Source organism: Paramormyrops kingsleyae, chromosome 3 (genome assembly GCF_048594095.1).
Source record: "Paramormyrops kingsleyae isolate MSU_618 chromosome 3, PKINGS_0.4, whole genome shotgun sequence".
Classification (NCBI taxonomy): Eukaryota; Metazoa; Chordata; class Actinopteri; order Osteoglossiformes; family Mormyridae; genus Paramormyrops; species Paramormyrops kingsleyae.
In genome coordinates, this window is record NC_132799.1 from 10622158 (window position 1) to 10641317 (window position 19160).

The 19160-nt window shown below is 36.1% G+C and overlaps 2 protein-coding genes across 3 annotated transcripts; both read right to left on the bottom strand.

Moving 5' to 3' along the window:
* Positions 1 to 865: 865 nt before the first annotated feature.
* On the bottom strand, positions 866 to 11361 carry slc22a15 (solute carrier family 22 member 15). 2 transcript variants are annotated; one of them, XM_023840946.2, is made up of 12 exons: positions 10491 to 11361; positions 9825 to 9971; positions 9428 to 9560; positions 8886 to 9050; positions 7027 to 7156; positions 5455 to 5676; positions 4064 to 4204; positions 3737 to 3822; positions 3545 to 3653; positions 3147 to 3219; positions 2387 to 2545; positions 866 to 1988 (listed from the first exon to the last, which is right to left on the bottom strand). In XM_023840946.2, exons 1-12 carry the CDS (start codon positions 10572 to 10574, stop codon positions 1941 to 1943), a joined length of 1497 nt encoding a protein of 498 aa, XP_023696714.1. In that variant the 5' UTR covers positions 10575 to 11361; the 3' UTR covers positions 866 to 1940. The 2 variants fall into 2 exon arrangements, with proteins under 2 accessions (XP_023696714.1, XP_072565693.1); XM_072709592.1 differs by lacking the exon at positions 8886 to 9050.
* A 133-nt stretch (positions 11362 to 11494) lies between these two features.
* LOC111858835 (receptor expression-enhancing protein 3-like) lies at positions 11495 to 19092 on the bottom strand. The gene is made up of 8 exons (XM_023840965.2): positions 18791 to 19092; positions 16553 to 16625; positions 15480 to 15556; positions 15259 to 15379; positions 14353 to 14466; positions 12861 to 13005; positions 12031 to 12167; positions 11495 to 11887 (listed from the first exon to the last, which is right to left on the bottom strand). The coding sequence occupies exons 1-8, from the start codon at positions 18820 to 18822 to the stop codon at positions 11816 to 11818; spliced, it is 771 nt and encodes a 256-aa protein (XP_023696733.2). The 5' UTR covers positions 18823 to 19092; the 3' UTR covers positions 11495 to 11815.
* Positions 19093 to 19160: the final 68 nt, after the last annotated feature.

The window sequence follows — 19160 nt, forward strand, 5'->3', positions numbered from 1 at the left end:
TCTCTTGTTCAAGATTCATTTTAAATGCATTATCTTGCTATGCAAGGTCACACCTAGGTTAACGACGTTTGTTGCCAATTGTTTGCGAAACAGAATCCTGTGATGGGAAACTGCACTAAGAAACAACAGGATATAATCAGAACATCTGCAGTTATACCTTTTAAACTTGATAGTTATACCTGTTGAACCAGCTGCATTGGCCAACTTTGCCACAGGGTATCATTATTTCGTGTGAGAAAAGAAGAAAAACATTATGTGGTTTTTGTTCTTTGAAATTGTAGATACTGAATCCTGTTGTACTGCTGCATTAAACTACCCGTTAACCTTTAAACAGTAAATATGAACAACAGCGACATCTAGTGGAAGGTTGCTATTTTTCTCATAAACATAATAGCTATGGATGGTCACACTAACATACATATATATTCAGGAAAAGCATTTATAGATTACATTTTCTTTAGTTCTAGATTTTTGAATAAGTCAAAATATTCAAATCTGCATCTCAAACATAAAACAAAAGGAAATTTTAAGAAATCTGCAATAGTGTGGAATTATTTATAAATGCTACATGGTTTCTTACTGTGCCAGGAAATTAAAGGAAATAAAGCATCTAGCTTTTATTTACTGCTATTCGTTTTGCCTTAGATTTCCACTGATGTAATACAACAAATTGTTTCATAAACAATAATGAAAAGGATTCGAGAATCACAGCAAAATCTTTCATGCAAAGCCATAGCATCAGGTGTGATTTATAAAAATGTGCCAACATACTGAAATTAAATTAATTACAAATTATCAAAAAAATTTGCTATGGGAAATGTTGTTTGGATATCTTTGGGAATAAAGCACAACTTATCATTCAATATATCAAAACAAAAATTTTATTATAAAAAAGTACTATGAAATATACGATAACAAAATCACACTTCTGTAAATATTTTTACACATATATACACACACACACATTTGTATTCATATCTTCATTTCTATGGACAAAACCCTAATCCCAATGAGCAGTAATCAAACAAAATACAGGATATTTGACATTTTTAGTTTTTTTGATTACAGTCACAGTTTTTTATAAAATTCCCCTTGTGAGTTTCCCCTTGTGGGGATGGAAAAAATGGTCCCCATAACGTCAAAATATAACACACACACACAGACACACACTTGTACTCATATCTTTGTGGGGACCATCCATTCATTTCTATGGGGGGAAAACCCTAATTCCAACAATGATATTATTTACTCCTACCCAGCCCTAACCTTGCACCTTTACCTAAAACAGTGTTGTAGAGTCAAATAAGTCACACAATGTTCTGCTTTAATTCGGCCATACAAGTCTGATGACTAGACAACATGTATATTCAAAATGGTCTTAATAAACACCAACCCAGCACTCTGCTAATCTAATAGTTTTGACTTCCATTTATAACTTCCATACAACATAATTTTAAATCTTTTTAATGAGCAGCAAAAGACCTGACCAGCAGATCAAAAAGAGGGAAACATTGTAATGTATAATGTAACAGCAAGTGTTAAAACAGTTGCAAAACAAAATTTATTTTTTATGAACTTTGGTAGTAATGATAGCATTGTCCATTTTAGCAACAGATAACCATAACCATTGTCATAATATACCTTAAACTCGTGATATTTACAGGTGAAATAACATTTTCAAAAGGCACAACGTGAGCGTAAGATAAATTTGTTTTCAATCTGCAGATCAAGAACATCCACAGTAATTCGGTTCATTATGCAAAGGCAGCATTAGTAAGCAGGTCAAAGGCTCCCAAGATCGGGGCTCCTGTATCCATATATTGCTTAACAGAGATATTTCCAAATAGAATAATTTGCTGTTGTTGATTTGAGACAAAGCTGCCTTTCTTTGGAATGTCATCTTTGTTGAATTACATAGGGCCATTTCTTTCAGAACCCTTTTACTCTGGTACTTTATGTTTTGAGGGGTCCTCTTCAAATAAGTAAACCTGTTGAAGACAAAAAAAAACATCAAAACAGCTAATATACCAGACTCAGATACAGATGTATTGCATGGTGTCAAGAGGAGCCACAAAGACACAACAGACAAATTACATAGCAATGAACGTCAAACGCCTCAAATGTTGACTGCTGTCAAACATATAGCAGATAAAATAGACATTCTAATCTCTTTACAGAAGTTTCACTGCAGAAATTAAACAAGACTGGCAGTAATAGAAAACAACATGCTCAAGAAAAGTAGCAAATGACAGAAGAATCATACATTTCAAATTTAATTTTCATTCAACGTTTTTTTTTTTTTTTTAAACAGGAACACTAATTTGGACCGTAATGGATGGAAATGTAATGTTCTCATTATACAGAAATTCTAAATGCACATACGCACCTCCTTTTCCAGAATACGCTGGTAAGGAGGGTTCTGCAGCTCCTCCAGTGTCTCTGCGATGGGCCTGTTGAGAGTCTCTGGGAGAATCAGACCCAGGCATCCCGCAGAAATGCCGGTGAGGGCAAATGCCATGAAGGGCATGGACTGGTGAACACCTCTCTACCAGGGCACAGAAATCAATAGGGTGCGATAAACAGCACACACCAAAGCATGGTTATCAGCAGGTGAAAGACAGGATGCTAGATACATACAAATATAGCACAGAATCTTTGTGAACCATTCTCTATTGTTATGTTATTCTGACTCAACAGATTATCATCTATATCCCAATAACAATTTGCACACTGTTATACAGACAGAATAAGGTCAAATTCATGGAATCCGATTAAAATTAGCATAAGTAATTATCAGAAGTTTGCACATTTCTCTAATAAAGACCACAAAGCTCAATCAAAGTGTTTATTAAGGTCATGGAAAAAAAATGTATCTATTTGTGTGTTTAATTACCATTACCGATTATTCAGATATAGATGAAAACCAGGTGAAGTCTCAATATGCAACTGCAAGAAACTATAGCCCTCGCAACTCATTTCACCTAAAAACTTCTGAAGAACATTTTAGTTACCTTTGGGTTATTAGTTTTAATAACTGTTACAGACCATGCTCGACAGTTATCCTGTATAATAATTATGTATATTACACATACTGATTTTAAAATTTGATATTGTTATTATTATTATTATTATTTTGCTTCACATACCAGAGAAGGCACAAATGGTGCTAAAATTCCCCCCAATCGACAGGACATTGAACAGATTCCAAGTCCGGCATTTCTACACATTGTAGAAAAAATGCAAATAATTTAAATCAAATTCCATTCATCATGTAGAGAAAACAAAATTCTGCATGAAAAACCAGAAAATACCAAAGTAAACCACTTATCAACAACAACCGCACACACAAGTATACATCATACACTTTATGCTGGTAAAAACCACTGCAAGCTGCACATAAAAATGCACCCACCTAACCTATATAATACCTAAATACATTTACCTGGAAAACCATTTGAGAGACAGAACACACGGTCAAATCATACTAACATCACATTAAAATTTCATAAACAAGTAAAGAGGTAAATAAATGAGTAAAAATTACCTGATAATCGTAGGATACAGTTCCGATGTATAAACATAGACAATGTTGAAGGCAGCACTGACCATAAGCTTTCCTAATAAGGCTAAAGTGGTAGCATCAAACCATGACCCTGAAAAAAGGTCAATTGCTTCATTCAATTGGGAATTGGGATATCAATTAACAATTTAAAATCATTTTACAAAAAGGATGTACCTTCATGAATTGGTATCCATGTTGTCAATAAACAGGAAACTCCTGCAAAGACTAGAAAACTTGCAACCGATTTCCGTCTTCCAGCCCTTACAAACAAGAATTGTTAATGCATCTTCAAGCATCTACTTAAAATCTTTTATTTCAAAAAACATGCCTAAACTGACACGTCAAGTTTGTGGAGAGATGCTGCAGCTGACTCAAATAATAAAATATGAATGTTTACCTTCCAGAATTTTCTACTGTACATACCAACGAGTTAAATGGAAATGTCCAAATATCACACAGCATATGGAAAGAAGAATTAAGGATTAAGAATTGAGAACGTACCATTGTTTATTAATGAAGTACATACAAAGAGGGTATGCAGGTAGCTCCACCAATCCAAACATTGCTACACGAAAGTAGCGGTTCCCAGTACTTTCACTACCGTTCATTGTCAACCCGTAATACACCAGACTGCAGGCATACCTCGAACACAAATACAAAATGCCCCATTAAAAACCAAATGACAAATATTTAAACAAGTCATGGCAGTAAGTATTACAGATTCTCACAATTTGTCCAAGTATTTCAGTTTCATGATAAGCACACTGCAAAGCTGAGTCACTTTCTAGAAGGTGAAATGTTATAACAGCTTCCTTTGTTTATCATCCATATATTGCATACCCATGGAACCAGATGAGAGCCTATACCGTTTTTTGCAGCAAATTAAGTTGTGAATAAACCAGGTGGAACTCTGTAGTATATCTAATGACGTCTCTTTCTTTTCCGGTTTTGCACACAAACAATCAACAGAATCATCATACAACTCAGCTTAGTCCCTAAGCCACATAAGCACAATGACAGCAGTAATATTATTTTCACTATGCTTTTCAGGAGAAAATATTAACATTAATACATCCCTCAGCTTGTGTTTAATTATTAACTGACCTCCTTTTAATTGCATGACTTTTTGTGTTTCGTTCAAAGGGGCAGAAAATTTCTGTTAAATTTCTAGAAATTTTCCACTTTCCATGGGAAGTAGGGATGCAATGGGGTGGAAACTTTCCAGAGACTTTCAATGAGAAGTTAATCTGAGGAATTGTGGAAATATTGAAAAATTTCAGTTTATTCCTATTAATTCCCCTACATTACCGTTAATTCCCATGGAAATTTTCCAACTTAGAAGATTCCCAGAAGTTTGCAATGGACTAAGGTGCTTGCTTATTGTAGACATCTCCCTGAGGTGCCAATACACTTTTTTTGAATAAAATTACATCCATCAATGTCATAAACATTCTGGTGACACAGTGTCGCCAAATCTCCAGAACTAGGTTTCAAATCCCACCCTGTTCTGTTCTCCTTGTGTTGCGCAGATGTCCTCCTGCAGTCCAAAAATGTGCCCTGAGGCGAACTAGTGTCTCTAAATATCTTCCATGATGTGCATGTCATTGGCCTGCAACAGACTGGCATCCCCTGCCTTTTGTCCTACACTTCTGGGAGCAGGGTCCAATTTACCATGTCACCCAGTACTGGATGACTAAATATGCATAATAAACCTTAGAAGGTTACAGGGACATCTTGAAAACTTCTATAATATTTGATAGCTCATATAGAGGGGGCAGAAAATACTGCCGGTGTTTGAGGTTTACCGAGTATGTGCACCAGTACAACAAAAGCAGCTTTCATGTACTCAAAGACTGGTCCACAGCAGACAATCTTATCACAGAAGCACTTACCACACATACATTAGTACCACAGTTCTCCACCGGAGTATGGAGTGGGTCACCAGAGCCAGAACTCCAGGGCCAGTGAAAACTGGCCCACCTGGATCCATGCACCTCTTGAGCTTCACCACCACCCTATCCTTCCCATTCTGGGAGGCCATGTCCTGCAGCACCTGCTCAGCCTGCTCTGTGAGCCCCTGGGAGTACAGCCAGCGTGGGGACTCAGGTAAGGTCCTAATCAAAGAAAGCAGTGAAACTCATTCAGGTTCACATGAAGAAATAAGAACGTAGCCATCCCATCTTTAAATGAATTAATAATAATAATCATCATCATTATTATTATTATATATCATGGGAACACGTTAATACATTATTATTATTGTTGTTATAATAATAATAATAATAATAATAATAATAATAATAATAATAATAAATCAAGTAAAGTTGATCTTATTACAAGAACATATAGGAAAAAAAAACAAACTTCACATAGAAGCACCTTCATGTCCATTCTCATAATCACACTCCCCCCCCCCCCCCCCCACAAAACATTATTTTTTTTTAAACTATATATAATCACATAGTTATTTTTAATTCCCACATACAATGGAATATGGCAAATTTACAATGGCTAATTTTCCCATCTTTCCCCCCAATATTTCTGGTACATTTGAGCCGTTAAAGTCAGTCGAACAGGGCTTGAGTGAACACTTAAGTGAACTGGTGTCTCCAAACTGCATAAATCGTATGACTGTGAGTGATCTGTGATGAAATTGCATTCCACCCACTGTCCCTACGGAGCCCTGCTCATGATATAATGGTAAAAATGATATAAATCATGGGAACAAATTAATAAAGTGTGGCTTTGATTTCCCTAATACGAAGGAACAATTTAGTAAAACGTGGCCACGATTAAACTAAAACGAGGGAAGGAATTAATAAAACATGGATATGATTTAACTAAAACAAAGGAACAATTTAGTAAAACATGCTCACAACTTAATAAATCCTGTGAACGAATTAGTGAAACCACTGGACCCCTGAGCATGGCACTTAACCCCAACTGCTTCTGGACTCCTCCAAAATCATTTCTACTGTGTTTAAGTCAGGTGGCCAGATCGTGTGCGGCGACATTATATCACTTCCTTTGTAGGCGGCTTGATGTGTCCAAACTTTTGACTGGTACTGTACTTTAACAAAAGGTGTGTACTGCAAAGGACATTACACCTCTGAAGTTGTGTCCTTGTTCAAAAATGTCAATTTTCAAGAGTCCTTTTGATATAGATGTTTCAATGTCAATAAAAGTTGGACAGGAAAAAAAAAACTCTGCCACTGACAGAAGTAATTAATGGTGCAATAGTTGTACTTAGATCCATTTTCTAGAAAATGTATTAGAATAATCTGGAATATAGTTTGTGGCAACTATGCTAGCAGAAGGTAGCAGCTACGAACAGCGCTATTGATCGTACAGAAACTACCAAAAAAAAAAAAAGTGTTTCACATTATTGACCACCACAGATATCACGACAAAGCTTATAACAACAAAAAACACGTAGAAAAATAGCTTTCCCTCCCAGAACTTACACACATAAAAGGAAGAAAAGCACTCCAGGAGAATTGGCTGCTGTTGCAAGACTACGCCATGGTCTTACATAATACCCAAGGGCAGCAAAGAGAGCTATTCCCACAGCAAACGTCATATTGGTGAAGGTTCCTGGAAAAAATTAAAAACAAATACTGCTTGTTACATTACTTATGTCATGTCAGTTTTATTGTAAGCTATAATACTATTTACAGGGATTCAGGAGGAAAGAAACACTTAGTGTTCAAGGTAATTCAATATTATCTTCAGGTGTGAAAAAAATTATTGCACCTTGTCAGTCAACAGATTATGTGTATATATGCTTAACTTCGGTCCTAGCTGTTAGTACAAATCTTCTACAAAAAATAGCATGGTGCAGGAAATTCCTGAATACTGCTGGATAATAGCAGTTAATGGATTAAAAAGTCATTTCTAAAACCCTGGCTCTCCACCAAACTACAATTCAGGGCTATATCAAGTTTAGGAGAGAAGTTATACGCTATATAGACAAAAGTATTATGACACCTCTTAATCATTGAATTCAGGTGTTTCATTCAGACTCATTGCCACAGGTATATAAAATCAAGCATCTAGCTGTGCAGTCAGGTTTACAAACGTTTGTGAGAGAATGGGTTGTTCTGAAGAGCTCAGTGAATTCAAGCGTGGTGCTGTCATAGGATGCCACCTTTGCAATAAGTAAGTCTGTGAAATATCTTCCCTGCTAAATATTCCATGGTGGACTGTAAGTGATATTGTTACAAAGCGGAAGCATTTAGGAACAACAGAAACTCCCAAAGTGACAGACCAAGTAAAGTAACGGGGGTGAGTGCTGAGGTGTGCAGTGCATAAATGGTATACAGTTGTTTTTCAGGAATTGGGCTAGGCCCTTTAGCTCCAGCGAAGGGAAATCTTAATGCTTCAGCATACTATGATATTTTAGGCAATTCTATGCTTCTGACTTTGTGGAAAGAGTTTGGGGAAGGCCCTTTTCTGTTGTAGCATGACTGTGCCCCAGTGCACAAAGCCAGGCCCAAAAAAGATATAGTTGGGCGAGTTTGGTGGGGAAGACTGGCCCGCACCTCAATCCCAGCACCTTTGGGATGAAGTAGAATGGAGATTGCGAGTCAGGCCTTCATGTTCAGCATCAGTGCCTGACCTCACAAATACTCTTCTGGGCAAAAATTCCCCACAAACAAACTCCAAATCCTTGTGGTAAACCTTCCTAGAAGTTTGGCAGCTGTTATAGCTGCAATGGGGGGACCAACTCCATACTGATGCCTATGGATTTAGAATGGGATGTCATAAAAGTTCCTGCAGGTATAACGGCCAGGTGTCAATACTTTTGTCCATATAGTTTATACAAAAATGTAGAAATTTGGAATATGTGGAATCTAGAAATCCACATATTTAACTGTCCCTATAATTCACTCAATCACACACAAATATTACAGAAAGTAGAAAATAAACCACCACTGTCAAAAAACAATGTTCTATAGAGATATCTGTAAATAGTGGAAATTCTAAAATGAAAAACAGGATTAAATTCCTCCAGAGCATCAGCAAATAATCTGATGGCAGATGTTTGCTAAAGATAGCATAACCAGTTAAAGAGGGTATTTTGAACTTATGCAGTTATTTTCATCTTGAAATACACATAGGCAAATTCTATTAAATATTTACACATTAATTTTCACATTATTAATTAGAAAGTTGTTTAAATAGAATACTTATTGTTATTGTAAACAGAATGTACAATTAAATCTATGCATGCAATTCACTAAACAGACAACATTGAAAAAAAAAGTGCCAAGAAATAAAACTGACATCAAGGAGGTCAATGGCACAAACTGTTACATTTTACCTGTCAATGCCCAGTACGACTTCCCCACATACTCCTGGGTCAGCACAAAACACACCAAGCCCATGCCACCATTCATTATGCCCACCAGAAGGCGCGATACTGCGAACACTTCATAACTGGGTGCGAATGCAGTGACATAACCAAACAGCACCTCAAAAAACAAACCTAAGACAAGGACATAAGCACATATCAATGCTACGGAATTCCGTACAATGCAATACGTTTTCCGTACAATGCAGAGCATATTCATTAGTTTGTTTTAAGCACTGCATGAACTTTCACACACTTTTTCTGAAGACTATTTAATTAGTCACCAGGCAGTTAATCCGAGTACTTTGCACAGATAAATTATTCGATTTTAAAATTTGTGCATTTTTTCTGATTACTTCCAACCCACATACCACTAAATTAGCTCATGAGACTTTTTCATAAATCATTTTTCGACTAACCTCAATGCAAAGACTATCTCTTCAGTGTAACAAGCAAACTGGGTAAACACAAGCTAGCATTTATTGTTCAGTGGATAATCTGTGACCTCATACCTATAAGAAACACCGGTCTCCTTCCAATCCTGTCAGAAAGTGGTCCAAAAAAGACATTGCCGATTAAAACGCCGGCAAAAAACAAAGAGCCAGCCAGGTTCACCTTGTAAGCTTGATGCTTAACCAGGAACCACTGTAAAATAAAGTTAAATAAATACACAATTAAAAGGTATGGTCATAAAATCTGTCAACAGTTTTGTGCTGTATTTACACATCAAAATTGTAATGAAGTTTTAAGCCATAGGATGGAAGCACCGTTTTACTCTTCGTAAGTTTTCTTTAACAGAAACTCTAAAAATATCGTTATAAAAGGTTAACATAAGAAAGTTTTCTGCTAAAGGTCAAAATCGAAGGGGTTGGATTGAGTATCAAATTATAGACAGATAACTGTTCCCACCTCTGTCACGATAGAACTGATGTCTTCAGTGAATGTAACATGTTTTATTAGATCATCTTCACTTGTCAGGTCGGAACCTTTTTCAATACGGTAATTTGGTACAGCTCCAACCAGCACTATAAGCATCGACTGGCATGCCATATAAATCTAAGGAACGAAAACGAAAAAGCTGAGCGAAGGATAACAGCTATATAACTATGCAAACAGATCGCTTATTCCCACCGTACACGTGAATTCTTCATAGGACTGCTACCTCGCTATTTACCCGGATAAGATTTGTTAGTTTGACTAATCCACTTAACTTAGCTTTGATTTTTCAAAACTCCGTAACGTTATCTAACGTGTTTTTATCTAATAGCAAGGTACAGACTTTGACAAATCAACAGTGCAATACGTTTTCCGTACTAATACACGTTATCAAAAAGATCTCATCAGTTGCGTAACTGGTTAGCAAGCTGTACTGAAAACATATCGTGAACCGCAAACGATGACAAAAACAGAAAAAACGGATAATTGACAGTCTCAAACTAGCTATTTTAGATAGAGAATCATTAGACACACTGAATAACGGCCTTCGCCGTTAGATTTCTACAACTGACATCAGAAGATAATACAAGATAATTCAACTAGCTCGTTAATTCAACGTAAATTAAAACAAGTTAACACCTGTAGTAAAATTAAAATAGTGACCATCCGTTTCTGGTGTATGCCAAATTCTCCTACTAATTGAAACGCCGCTTCTAAATCCATTCCAAATCGAAAACAAACCACCACGTAACATAACAACGACGAATAAACATTGACACGCGCGCGACACTACGTCACAGCGGTGCGCGGAAATGGGTGGGGGTCACGTGATAGAGCGGAACCCTATTGGTCAGAATGGAGAGCAACTGGAAAGTTCAGTGCAAGTCCTGAACACATATACGTGTTGCTAAAGTACTGGTATTTGAAAATGATCATTCATAGACGTTGAGGAATGAGATGTCTTTTAGTCATAAATTAAAAGGCAAAGGGAAATGCTGAGTTTATCAACTTTTTTTTGAAAATTAGCTATTAAGGACCACAAGTATCGGGCTATACATTTTTACAAGAAAAAAAAAATCAGATTTCCCTTTCACAGATTACATTCTTTATAAATTTTGGCACCTCGTCAGTTCAGCTGTTTAGTCTTTACTGCTTTTGGGGTGGTAAGTGCTGTCTCTTGGATCAGGGATCGTCAACAACTTGTCTTTACAAGAACAAACGTGTCCGTGGCAATACTTGTCTGTGTACGTGGTAAAAAAAAAAAAAAAGGAAAAGAAAAAAAAAAACTATGTAGGTTACGTTTTAGAATACCATGTACATGGTAAAAAAAAAAAGGCATTTTGGTCACAAAGTCTGTCCGAATTTTCCATCGTGTTAACCACTGACTTGGAGCAACAGGAACAAGGAAAAGATGCTGCTAATTCAGGAGAACATGCACAAACACAAAATAGCATTAATAATAAAAAAAAGAAATTAACTTGTTTGTAGGATTTGAATAGAGCATTGAGAGGACATGCTACCATTTACATTTAATTGATGTGCACCAAAAAAGCATATAAAGCTATAGTAATAAATTTTACTATAATTATAATTATAGTATAATTATATCTTAGGAATCCAATCGAAACAACAGCCAACACAAATTAAAAAAAAAAAAAAATCATTGGCATTTTATTCTGATCTATTTGGTTATTGATGTCTGGAGTGCAGAACGTTCAAGTTTATGAGATACAGCTATTACATGCCAGACAAAATAAAGTCTGAATAACATCAAGACAAAAAAACATACTGGATGTATGGAGTACAAGATGTAGTATATATTGGAAATACAAAAGTTTAAGGCCCGATAATTTGTAAAATTTAACAAATACATACAAAGTATGTTTCCACTGTTAAACATGTATTCAATAACTATTAACATCAAAAAGTTATGTTAAAACCATTTAAAATTCAGTGGCAGATTTTCATATTTCATAGTTGACGGAGTTCAGAGCAGGTCTTCGTTTCGTTTTGATTTTCAAAGATCCGTATCGGGGCTATAGAACAGAAAGAGAAAGTTTTAAACAGTTTTCCTCTCACAAACATTTCTACTCAGATGCCTGCGTAATAGTGCACTCACTGAAACAAAATAATACTTGTGAAATTGATTAATTTTTTTCAAAAAAAATTTCAAACTTACCTCCTTGCGCACTTTTGGTCTTGTGCTTTTGACACTCTGTGATCTTCTTAGACTGCGCTGGCCGATGGGCTCTTCATCAGAAAAGAAAGCTTCAGTAGTTTCATCAGTCTTCTCAGTTGGTTCATACAGACAGTAGTCTGAAAATATAAATTGAATTACTTTTTGCCCTGTGTTTTTACATGGCAATCAACACTGCCAAATAATGCACAATACATTCCTGTCCCTGCTTCCATCTATCTTCCAACCACCTATCCAGTACATGGTCAGGGTGAGTGTTTCACAAGTGCAAACCTACTGTAAGACAATCAAGGATCTTAACATATTCCGCATGGTGGACTGGTCTAAGATTCCTCTTTAAGCATGTAGGTTTGGGGAAGGTTTAAAAGTTCAAAAATAAATAACCAATTATATGAACACCCACAAAACTAGCCACAGCCCACAAGAAGGTATTCAGTCACCAGTTTATCAGTGATGCTTTGGTTGTACAGTTAATATTTGGAAGCTGTGTTGAAATGGTCAAAATACTCTACTCAAAGAATTCCACTGAGAACCCATTCAGAGTTCCAAATAAAATAATTCACACCTTAAATACAATCATATTATCTACAGTAGTAGACATTCAGTTCCAGTATTTCCCAATTTTGCCTTTCTAACAAAAATCAGACAGCTGTAATAAAAATATTCTTTATTTTGATTCAGAATTACAAACAAAGCAAACGTATCAAGAATATGCTATTTGGATTAACTACTACTGTGGTGTTTAATAACATATTTCATTATAGAATGAAAGCCATCAAAAATACACTTTTACTAGAATATGATACACTTACCTGGGCTGTTATAACCTTGACTTTTGCCTTTTTCTCCAGAAATAGAGATTCTCAAATATGCTTGACTGCTATCTTCATCACTTGGAATTTGTGTTAGATCGTGAACGCTGAAGCTCCTCAGTCGCTCAGCTATAGCTCCCTGACCCTACAGAGACAGAATCAGACAAATAGGTCAAATTAGCAAAAAACATTTCACTCCCAAAGAACGTCAGAAAGTCTCTGATGTTTGTGAAGGCCTACATTTAAGCTTCTAATTTATACAAAGCAGGATGAGAAATGTCTGTGTGAACATTCAAATAAGCACCCAGGAACTTTTATATATATATTATCAGAAATGTAGGGATATATATATTACTGGAAAGCTAAATTACTGGAAATTTGGACGAAAATGTAACAAAATGTCTTGTTTTGCATAACACAATTTTAAAATATCACCAAGATTCATGTTTGAAACTGTTCACATTCACAATTCAAATGCTTATATTGCACAGTGAGACCAATAAAGTGCCATTTACGACCCAAAACAAACTGATTCCGATGAGGCATTCAGCATATCCAAAGGTGGAACATCTGTAACTCAGCAGATCGAAGCTGCTTTCCTGCTACTGCCAACACCCATCTTATGTCTTTGAGGGGCTAAAAACATCGAACAGTCTCCCAGCTGACGTACGAGTATCACTACGTTCCTGCTACAAACGAATCTGCCACAAACAATCTGCATTTAATGCCACAACAATATAAAATCAAATACTGCATACAGATGAAACTTCTCTAGATACAAACGTGACTTTTGGGGCCAGACACAAATGGTTTTTTTGTAGAGAATGCTAAATGCTATTTCCGTACCTTGAGTGTAAGGAAACTGACGCAAGTTGTGCAGTGTTCATATGGGGGGTAGTATTTTATTTCAGAAATGAATGGAAAACGAAAGCAACAAAATTAAGAACAACAGAAGATGAGGAGAAAAGGTGGTTTCTTCCTGGAAAGGGAAAGAATGATTCCTTCCATCTCCTGCTTCGTCATTTAACAAAAATTTTGTGTCAAAAGAGCACTTACTACATATGCTTAAATATCAAACTACATTTTGAAGAGGAGTTCATATAAGAAATAAAAATTAATTAATATGAAAAAATTGAACCTGTAAGACGTGTATATTATAAAAGTTTACATGAAACACACTTTGAAATACCAATGTGCTGAAAGACAGAAAACACAGGGGAAAAAATGTAGTATATCCTATAGCAGGGGTCTCCAACTCAGGTCCTGCAGAGCTACTGTCCAGTAGGTTTTCAATCCTACCTGGCTTCTGATGAGCCACACCTGTTCTCAGGTAAATACCAGGGCCAGATGTGGCTCATCAGAAGCCAAGTAGGATAAAAAACCTACTGGATGGTAGCTCTCCAGGACCGGAGTTGGAGACCCCTGTCCTATCATGTAATGGTAGTATGACTGCACCTCATATAGCAACAAACACACCACCATAAGAACTCGCCTTGGCAGCTGCTGAGATTGCCGCTGTTGCCGCTATAGTAAGGCCTTGCTTGCCAAAGTTCACCATGGTTTCATAGCTCCGCTCTTTTGCTTGAACAAGGTAATCATCAATTTCCTAAGAGAAAAATAAGTGCACAATGAATGTTTTTTGCCATGCGCCTTTCCAAACTGGTTACAGTGAGGAGGAGAAATGTTGGGACGATGAAGCAAATTTTATTGTGATATATTCATAAACTTTGTATTTCAGAAGATGGAAATCAGTACATCATGTCCGCTTTCCTGTGTAATGTTTTTATACATCCTACACAGTGCATGAAGAATGGCGCTGGTTGTTTGGACCTCTTAGTTTCAGCTGAACATTAGTATTGGGACAAAATAATTAACAGATTTTAATTTGTATGTAACCCACCGACATCACCAGCCCTGACTTCTTACTTTAAGATATTCTACTAAGCATTAAGGGTAGCTTTTCTCAGTAGTTGCTTGTTTTGAGGGTGGTCTAACTACAATTTACTCTTCATCAAATGAAACGCACACTCAGCTGGATTTGGACAAGGAGGCTGACTTTTCATCTGTACGATGAACCCCCCGGTTAACTGTGCAGTGCGCTTTGGGCTGCAGTCTTTGCTGCATTTTGAAGTTTAACCCAGTGATCCGAGTTATCTGAGGATGAGATGACACATTCCAAAGGCAAACTCCAATGGCTACTGCCATGCCTTCAAATTCCCAGCTGTTTTATGTGGGCACAGGAACGCTTTGTAATTAGAAATATCTGTCACTCTTTTGTCCCAATGCTTCTGCTGAGCAAGCTGAAGACACTTTACACATGAATATGCAAAAATTTTCTTTAACTGCCACAATATTTATCATTCTGACTGTAACCGTATTTGCTGAAGTGCTGTCATACCCTTTCTCTTGAAGACAAAAGAGGATGCAAAAACTTCCTGTAGATAAGATTTGCACCTTTTGTGTATGGCGAGAGCAACCAAATCACGAAGGCAATTTTTATTTCATAATACAGGGGAAACCTGCAAAAAAAAAACCCACAATGATAACATAACCATCATTGAAGCTAATTAATAAAGCAAAAAATCTGCACAAGTAGATTAAATCACAACCTAGTCTTACCAAGATAAGGAAAAATCTGCTGCAGTTTCAACTACTGTATAGAGTGCAAAGACAATCCAGTACATCATCCAACGAACCTAAGGACATGGGAACAGGGCCAAGACATCAGAAAGAGGAGGAAATCATTGTTAGCTACTCAGCAGACTCAAATATAATAGAAATCGCATATTGACAAAAAACATGATTTACAACATATTGTCTCTCCAAACAATTCATATTGTTTGAAAAAGTAAGGTTAATTTGCCAGTAGAATTAACATACATTCTAATACTTTAAATTTCATGAAACAACAGAAAAGTATTCAACAATGGCAAAAAAAACCCACTTTATTCTTCCAGGTTGACTAGATATTAATAATCTGGAGGTCTGTATTTTATTAAATGCTTAAGAGATACTTTGGCATAAGTCTTGAATATATACAGCCACTTATTCTGGGCAGCTTGAAAGTGAAATTTCTACCAAGACAAAAATTTAGTCAACACTATTGCTAGCCAGGGGTTTCCGATTCACATCATTTTATATTAGTGTAACCGTATTTACTGTGCACATAATTAAAATAATCCAAAAAAATTAAGTGTATGTCACTGATTTATGTTATATTATTATTATGCTTTGCAGTAATTTTATTGAGGTTAATGTATATTTATTTTACATTACAATGTTATGTTGAATGATCAGATTTAATAATTTATTTTATTTTATTTGTAATCAGTTACAGCACTTTATTATTTCGGTTATATTTACATGTGTTACATTTAGGTTCAGTATGTTCCCTTGGTTAACCGTTTTAACCGGTTTAGAGGGGGAACGGTAGAGAGCGGCTGGAAAAAGAAGTTGGAAAGTGCTGTTTTGCCGTGTTGGTGATTATTAAATGCAGTTGTGGAACAAACTTTAGCCCGCTTACTACCCACAGCCCGAGAGGGAGACTGGCACATGCGACCCACTCATCCAGAACCCAGGGTTACACTAGTTATAATATATCCATGTTCCACCCACATATTCAGAACACAGTTCTGTGGAGTAGTATTTGTCATAATAGATAAATTATTCTTCATCATATCATATATACTCACATATTCTTTCACATTCTTGGATTTGACTGCTTTATAGGAGTAGTACGCAGGGTACAAGGTCCCAAAGACAAGCCTATGATTAAGAGAACACACAATATGAACTGTATCCGTTTTAAAAGGAAAGATGATACATTTTATTCATCTTGAAAACAAATGAAGAAATTAAAGCAGTATCAAATATTGAAGAACATTGGAAGTATGAATACAAAATACAGATAAATCAGGTTTTACACTACTACTACTACATTACTACTACACTACTAATCAGCATTTTTTACTTTCATTAGTATAACAGCATGCAGGAGGGTTACAGGTCACCACCGCTCTCTTCCCTGCCCCCTCGTGTCACATCTTACTATTTCTGTGGTAAAGGAAATTTCGGAAGTAAAGCGCCTGTTAATGTGCGGTTAATAATTGTATTTCCAGAACAGTGCATCGTGGCACAGTCCTCCCTCAATATCCATCATCATTACACCAGCCAATATTTACAGTACAAGCACAACGTAATTACTACTATATTATAAAGACACTGAAATACATTAAAAGACACACACTTAATAAAGTAGGTAATATACAGAACAAAAATTTAAATCTATGGATATTACAATAATCATTTTCCAAGAAGTTTTCATCATTCATTTTCTTAGAAAAAGTGTGAATGGGTGGCTGTTTTGGGGACAATGGATAGCCATTAAAGACAGTTGATGACACCATGCATTGTCCCATTTTCACAATGATAGCTTCTTTTCTGTGTTTGCCCCACAAAGGATCTTTTTTTTGTAAAATCAGCCTGTAAAGCAAATGTCAGGTGGTACATAACAATGCACTCTTCAGATGCTGACCAGATAAATTCTAAAAAGTACTGCAAACAAACATCCCTCCATCCCTATCACATTTCTATGGCAACTAATAACAACTAAATAATAATAATTCTTGTTTTTAACACCTGGGCCTTAAATACAGCATTTGTTGGTCATATTCTAAAAACAGGATAAGTATTCTACTCTTAACCCTCAAACTGTCAACAAATTATTAATTGGCATGTTGTTATCAATTGTGTTGTAATGTATTGCAAATGATGTCATCACCAAATATCATGCTTGTCTGCTGCATATGCAACTAGTTTACAAATAAAAAGTCAGGAAATTATGTTCCATTATGTGGAGACATTCTCCCTCTTCATTTGCATAAATATAAATGTGTTACATAATTTAACATCCTATTGTCAATGTACTAAATTAATGCACAAAAAGAACAATGGATTTGACCATTAAGAACAGAACTTAAGCAACCATCTCTAAACAGAATAGACATTTTCCTGGTATCTGTTTATTCGTTGATCTATACCTTCATAAAATCAAAAAAGCTGAAGAAGCCAAAAACAATTAAAAAGTATTTAGCACAAATAATTGACAAAATATTAGCTTTTGACCTATTATAACTCAACGTGTAAAATGCATTTGTGCTGCCAGAACATTCTGCGCTCATGACATGCACTTATGCACAACTGCCCAATAAATAAACAGAGAAATCTTTGCAAAGCAGAACCTGTGTAATTCCTGATGAAAAGTTGTACAATTTTAAAACAGATAACACTATTTACAATTTTAAGTACATCTCACCGAAGTACCAGCATATTTCAATGGTTCTCTAAGTGCATCTCAGTATCATTCTAAATGCAACTTAATAACGGTTAGGCACATGACTGTTATACAATGTTTCTACAACGTTTTCTTTACAACGTTTACTTAGAATATGTTAGAAATGCTCTATTTAAAGGGACACTGAAACAGTTCTATAACCCTGCTATTTTTATACCATAGGGAAAATGCATGCAAGGTATGGAAAATGCTCATCGTTTCGACAGGAAGAGGTCTGGAATCATATTAAAAAGTAAAACCGTCAGCTTTTACACACAGGTAATCCAGACCAGGCTGAACATAAGAAATCCGAACAGAGATTAAATACAATGGGAAAATGGACAGTTTGGGTAAAACACCTATCTAGTTATTCATCAAGACCGCCCTGTTTTTCAGGCAATTAACAACTGGACTACGATACACTAATTCCCTAATGGTTTTACTTATTTGGAAGATAAATAGTTGGTTACGGCTCTGAGAAGTTTATAGTTACACATCGAGAATTTAGTTACGATGGAGACAGTTGTAAAAGTTAGTTACCTACTTACTTTTACTATGTAAAGCTCGCGTTAATGTACATTTTTAAAAGTTCACTTACACAACAGCTCTAGAGAGGATCCAGGAGACCATCTTTTTAAAAAGAAATCAGGCCCACAACGCGAAAAAAGAGAACAAAAATTACAGGAAAACACCTTCGCACTGCCGGCTCGCCATTTATATCGCTGCTTACGCTACTTTAAAAAGGAAAAACAAAGATAAAGCAGCCGTCTCTATATACGTATATTTTTATAAAGTATGTCTGACCACTCTGGCGTATTTACCACTTCTTTCGCCATTCCCAGGTTTCCTCTCATTCACACCCCTCTATACTGCCACCTTTCGTTTCGTAATACAACCTCGTCGCCTACGGGAACGTCAAATTGTCTCCGAAGAGACACCGGGAAACAGAAGTAGCCCGTTCTTTCGGA